The 6,000-nt window shown below is 34.6% G+C and overlaps 1 protein-coding gene across 3 annotated transcripts; it reads right to left on the reverse strand.

Annotated features, from left to right (window-relative positions):
* Positions 1–943: 943 nt before the first annotated feature.
* LOC126697358 (probable protein phosphatase 2C 38) lies at positions 944–6,000 on the reverse strand. Of its 3 annotated transcripts, none has more exons than XM_050394319.1 (5): positions 5,532–6,000; positions 4,633–5,073; positions 3,040–3,422; positions 1,920–2,156; positions 944–1,491 (listed from the first exon to the last, which is right to left on the reverse strand). In XM_050394319.1, the coding sequence occupies exons 2-5, from the start codon at positions 4,946–4,948 to the stop codon at positions 1,267–1,269; spliced, it is 1,161 nt and encodes a 386-aa protein (XP_050250276.1). In that variant the 5' UTR covers positions 4,949–5,073; positions 5,532–6,000; the 3' UTR covers positions 944–1,266. The 3 variants fall into 3 exon arrangements, with proteins under 3 accessions (XP_050250276.1, XP_050250275.1, XP_050250277.1); XM_050394318.1 differs by having other exon boundaries at positions 4,633–5,115; positions 5,532–5,999; XM_050394320.1 differs by having other exon boundaries at positions 3,040–3,407; positions 4,633–5,115; positions 5,532–5,998.

The following is a 6,000-nucleotide window of genomic DNA, read 5'->3' on the forward strand; positions in this document are numbered from 1 at the left end:
CACTAATTTACAAACATAGAAAAAAAAAAGCACGATGTAACATTTAGTCGAATGAAAAGAAACTGATAATTCAAACAAGATGATAAATATTGAATGTTTACATGATTAATAGAAGCCTAGCTTCCACTAATTTCCACACCTAGAAAAACCATGATGTAGCATTTTAGTCGAGAGTTGAATGAAATGGATACTGGAAACAAGATGATACATGTTGAAGGTTTACGTGATTAATAGAAGCCTAGCTTCCCCTAATTTGCACGCCAAGAAAAAGCCATGGTCTAACATTTTAGTCAAGAGTAAAATGAAACTGATACTTAAAACAAGATGATAAACATTGAATATTTACATGATTAATAGAAGCCTAGCTTCCTCTAATTTGCACACCTAGAAAAACCATTGTGGCACTGTGTAACATTTTAGTCGAGCTAAATGAAACTGATACTTGAAACAAGATGATAAACGTTGAATATTTACATGATTAATAGAAGCCTAGCTTCCTCTAATTTGCACACCTAGAAAAACCATTGCGGCACTGCAGCAAAACATTTTAGTCAAGAGTTAAAAGAACTGATACTTGAAACAAGATGGTGTAGGTTTACACAATCAATAGAAAGCCTAGCTTCCACTAATGTGCACACACAGAAAAACCATGATGCAGACCTAGGTTTATAAAAAACAAATGGCAGAGATCTCTGAAGAGGGAAACAAAATCCTAAAGCTAATTGACATTTGGAAAGTAATAGTTTAAACTTCTTGGCAAAGCGATTGCCAATTAGCAAAGCGATTGCTAATTGACCTGCAATGTCTAGAGGCACTCAAAAATCAACTTTTATTCTTGTTCTTGAGTTGTCAATTTGAATATTCTAAAAAACCTTTTAACAGCTGCCAAATAAAGGCAACTAGGAAAATTGAAACAGAATATTATCCACATTTGAGAGTCTCATAATCCATGGCAACTTTGTTCTGTTATTAAGGAAAAACAGTAAAACCATATGTTTAAGTGGTAGCTTTTGAAGTATTATATGTCAATCACCAGACAATTCCTACAGAGAATTTTTCCTAAGGCATTCCCCTGTCTAGCCATTGACTCTACCATTTGTGGCAAGTTTTCTTAAGGCTTCATGGGGAAATGTTTCCATGAAGCATTGCTATACATTAGGAAGAATAGAATATAAAGAATCTTTCTTTAAAAGGTATAAAAAAGAATGTTCTCAGTACAATAAAAGAAAGGAGAGTTTAAGTGATAGATTTTCAAAACCTCTAAAACTAGGTGTTAGCAAAGATACCACCACCTCCTCTGACTGAAAGTAGGGGTCCATGCCAAGAGCTGCGACTTATTAGGTGGGAATCAAGAAACAAAACTATTACTGTAATATCATCATGAAAATGTCTCCTCACCCCTCGTTCAATCTTTTTCAGGTCTGAGTATCTCATCTCTCTTTTTTTCGCTGCTTCACAAAGTGCAGCTTTGACTAGTTTCTTTGCAACACCCTGCAAAAATATGGGAAATATTTAAACAACTTCAACAAATAATGACTTCTATTTAACTAATAATATCATGCAAACATAGAAATCTGTCTGCTCGAAATAAATGAATATATGCAACACTATTTAAGTAGTTCTTAGAAAAATTCAGCAATTTGAGGTTGCAAGAGAAATGTCTAGCTATTTGCTTTTATGGTGGAAAGTATCTAGTTCATTGCTTGCATAAGAACTATACAATTATCTTCAATTTATTTAATTATTATATAATGGGGAAAAGAAACAGGGTACCAGTGCTTATAACATAAACAAAGAAACAAGGTACCACTAAGATAGCATTAAAATCATCCTTCCACAAGTTAGTTAGAAACAAACCCATGGTAAAATATCCAACCTATATACAAAAGAGACTCAAAGCTATAGATAGGAATCCTTACATTATGTGGACAGCTCTGGACAATATCAACAGCCTCCTGATTGCTTAGGTGCTCCCATAGGCCATCTGATGCAAATATAAGAAATTGATCTTCAGGGAAGAGTTTCTGCACTGATATTGTTGGCTCAGCTTTAAGGATTGGTCTGTAGAAGGGTTCTGGAAGTCTAAACTTTGGCAACAAAGGCTCTCTATTGAACTCTACATTCTTCAGATAAGCATCGCCAATAGATCTTGAAACCTGAAAAAGTAACAAAGCTCTGTCAATACAGTAAATTCTCTGAGTGGGAATGCCATCCCTGTGTAAGCACCATGCTGATTTCCTGGAAAGAAATCCTCCAGAACTAAAAAGTCATAAATCATACTCAACATTCTGATTTTGGACATGTGACTGCTCATTGCATGTCACTTTTTACCCCCAAACACTTCCAAATTAGTATCAATAAAAATTCTGATATGATCACATACACTTCACATTTTAAACAAATATAGCTGTTCAAGCTGAAGTGAATTCTTAAATTCTCCACATTTTTTTTATAACATAGGGAACCTTTCTAAAGAAGAGCCCATTGAACTTGCCTCCAACTAGTAAAACCTATGACTAACCCCACCTGCCAAAACCATTGCCTAGAAATCCAACGGCATTCACCCCTAACGGGCTAAGCAATTTAAGCTCATGCCCAGGAGCTTCTCCACAATTATTCATATTTAATTTCTGATAAATTCCAAATTTTATCTGTAAATAGTTTTTCTTAACCTGCCTTGCAGGGATAGTCTAATTCCCAAATCTGCCCCCATTGGGGATCATTATTCATTAGGGATCATTAGGGATATGTTTTATTATTAGGGACATTCTATTATTCTGAGTTAATCTAAGGAAATAAATGGAACATCTTAAAACTTTCATTAATTGTAACTAAATGTATATGTAGAATAAGTTTTGTTCAACCCAATAGCATATCCTTGATGAAAAAGAGCCACATACACGTCAAAAAAATCTCATATATTCAGAGGGCATTGGCAGAATGACTTAAAAAGGGCATAAGATAGAAGGTAATTTAGGAAAAGATAAGGAAGTGGGAAAATAATGTTTCATAGAAAACAACTATATCTCAAGAAATCACCTGTATTAGACCCTTCACACGCCACACCTTATGCTTTAAAACCACAATCTGTGGATCATCGGGATGCAATGAATGCAGTTCCTCCCTCACAGATTCCAAACTTGCATTGTGCTCAATTGATAGCTGAATAGCTTTAATCTCTTTTACAGCCTTCTCCTGTCTTCCTAACACCACCCGAGAATCTCCTGCATTTGCAATGTATAGCAGCCCGCTACATATTACACCTACCAAACAGCATGCACCAACAGAAGCAATTTCTGGCTTAGTTCGCCACTGCCTCCTTACTAGAGAGAGGAATTCCTCCTCAGTTGCCAAGAATGCCTTGTTGATAACATCTGCTGACATTCCCTGATTCTCTAATGTGAACTCTGCAGCATGAATAGCTGTCAAGTCAGTAAACATATGCATTAGCTTTAATTAAAAATTAAAAATGAGGTAAAACCAAAAAAATAATATTATAAGAGACAGAGGGAACATATAACTAGAAAATTGTCCAAATCCTAACATACAGAAATTGTTATTTTCTGAGAGCTATCATCAATGAAAACCTATAACTGATAGGCATTTCACAGAACATTTATAAAATTTTGATCATTTCTGAATTCTTGCAACTAATAATCGCAACCTATAGTCATAGTAACAGGTTAGGAACTAAAAGCAAATTTTCAACTCAAAGAAAACTGTTGTCTTTATTGTCATGATTCTTATTTCTTAGACTTTTTTGATAAGTAAAAGACACTCTTGGCTCTTAGAATGGATATTCATACTCCTGGAGAGCCTTTACCTGTCCTATCAAATTTGAATGGAAATTATATCATTTAGAAATCAAAATATGAACCACAACTCCATAAAAACTACACATGCTTCTTCTTCTTTTTTCTTTTTTTTTTTTTTTTTTTTTTTTGAGATGCATTAAATTACCACACCTAACTTGTGCTTAATTCTTCCCCAGTCCCCACCTATTCACCCATGAATCCAGGATTTTCACTTTCTGGTCATCATCGACGGCAATTAATTCCAATCCTGAATCTGATATTGAGGAAGGAATATTGCAATAAGAATACACATCACTATTAAAAGATTCATAAGTTACAAAGCTCCAACTGCACTAAAAAATTTCAGCTTCATCTTGTAATGCAGTCTGCTGAAAGTGATCTTATCTTCTAACTTTAAATGCTTTAAGATAATCAATCATACCAGTAAGCAGTTTTGAAGAGAAACCTTGTAAGAAGAATTGAAATTTTTTTTCAAAATACACGTTGCTAAATGACTGGCATGCACTAGGCACGGGTGAAACACCAAAACATTACTGCTCATGCCACTGAACACTCTTATGTACCAAAAATCAACATGATATCGAGCTTATCACTATCAATCATGATTATGGGATTCTCTAAAAGCACAAAGATCAAAAGATAAAAAAATAAAAAATTAAAAATAAAAAAACTACTAATTAGCCACGTTGATGTAAGAGGAACTGCATACAAAATACAATAACAATCAAGCCAACAAATTAACAAATTGCACAAACTCATACCGTTTTCAAAAATGAATTCATAAAGCAAATGGTGGATGAACAACTTAGAAACTTACTCCTGATATTGTTAAACAGGTGATCATTTACGAAAAGGGCAGCTTCAGGGCCTCCATGCCCATCGTAAATTCCAACAAATGTTCCATTAGGACCTGACTCAAGGGAACTCATTGACCCTGATTCAAGTTGGCTATGGTCTTCCAACAAATTGTTTGCTTGAATTATTGCCATTGAGAATTCTCCATTAACATGATGTCCTGAATTCTTGTACCACAACAAACCATCAACCCGACCACTAACATCCCCAGAATTTTCACCCTCAACGGAAGGCTTCCAACAGGGTTTCACAAACTTCATCAATGTACCTGATACCATCCCTTACATATTCTCACCCAAAGGAACCGGCAATCAAATCATTCATCAAATAATTATCAGTAACAAGATTGAACCCTAGTTTCTGCTCTAATTTCTTCTCAGTCTTTAAAGGTAAGCCACATGTTCTGGAAATCAAATACTCATTGATCAATGTAGACACCATTAATCTGTAAAGGTGTAAAACTTTAAATAAGATAGTGGGCATGTGCAGAAGCAGCATTTTTGTAAAATCAAATTATAGACAACAACAAAACCTGCAGCTATTCAAAATAACAAAAGATTTTGGGTGCAAGATACAACTTTCAGTTTAAAAAAATCAAAATTGGTTGTCATGTCAGCATGTACAGGTATGAAAGATCAACCAAAACAATGCAAGTAATATCAACATGGCATCTATTGAAAAACAAAGACATGGGTATTCTCAGAAACTGCAAAGTTTTGAACTTAACACGAGAACCAAAATATTGTGACCATTAAACTTGTCAGCAACTAAAGATCAAACAAACTTTATGGGCATGTGATGAAATCACATAAACAATACAATTATGATACCCAAGAAAACAAAAACAAAAATATAGAATACCTTGAATCTATGTTCTGTGAAATAATATCCAACCCCTATTGGTGTACAAATTTATAATTACAAATTAAACTGGAAAGAACCCATTATCTGATGGATTAAACAGACCAGGGAGATTTGGAATGTTCTGACAGAACAAAAGAGAAGGTGTCAGAATGTTTAAAGGGGGTAGATCTAAAAGAAAGACAGAGAGAGAGAGAGAAATTGGAGCTGGTTAATGGTTCTTGTTTTTCTTTTCTTTTTCTTTTTTTTGCTTTCTTGAAATCTTCTAAAGAAAGAGGCTGTAGTATACAACAAATTCTCTCGGTCTGAAATCCACCATAGGCCCTATTGGTATGGGGGCTTTTGGCCTCTTGGGGTTGGATTTTCAGTTTTGGTTTTCTAATTTATTGCCTGGGGTTTTGACTTTGACTTGCAACAAACCACCATTTTAGGCGATCTTTGCTCATCTTCTTTCCTCCTTTAAATAGTA

The sequence above is a fragment of the Quercus robur genome, chromosome 8, assembly GCF_932294415.1.
Source record: "Quercus robur chromosome 8, dhQueRobu3.1, whole genome shotgun sequence".
In the NCBI taxonomy this organism is placed as follows: domain Eukaryota; kingdom Viridiplantae; phylum Streptophyta; class Magnoliopsida; order Fagales; family Fagaceae; genus Quercus; species Quercus robur.

What these genes read in the sequence shown, in the direction of transcription:
- LOC126697358 (XM_050394319.1), bottom strand. Translation starts at nt 4,948, where the DNA reads ATGGTATCAGGTACATTGATGAAGTTTGTGAAACCCTGTTGGAAGCCT. An exon ending in CCTGTTTAACAATATCAGGA is followed by an intron (nt 3,423 to 4,632) that starts GTAAGTTTCTAA and finishes CTGACTTGACAG; the next exon opens with CTATTCATGCTGCAGAGTTC. An exon ending in GTGTGAAGGGTCTAATACAG is followed by an intron (nt 2,157 to 3,039) that starts GTGATTTCTTGA and finishes TTACTTTTTCAG; the next exon opens with GTTTCAAGATCTATTGGCGA.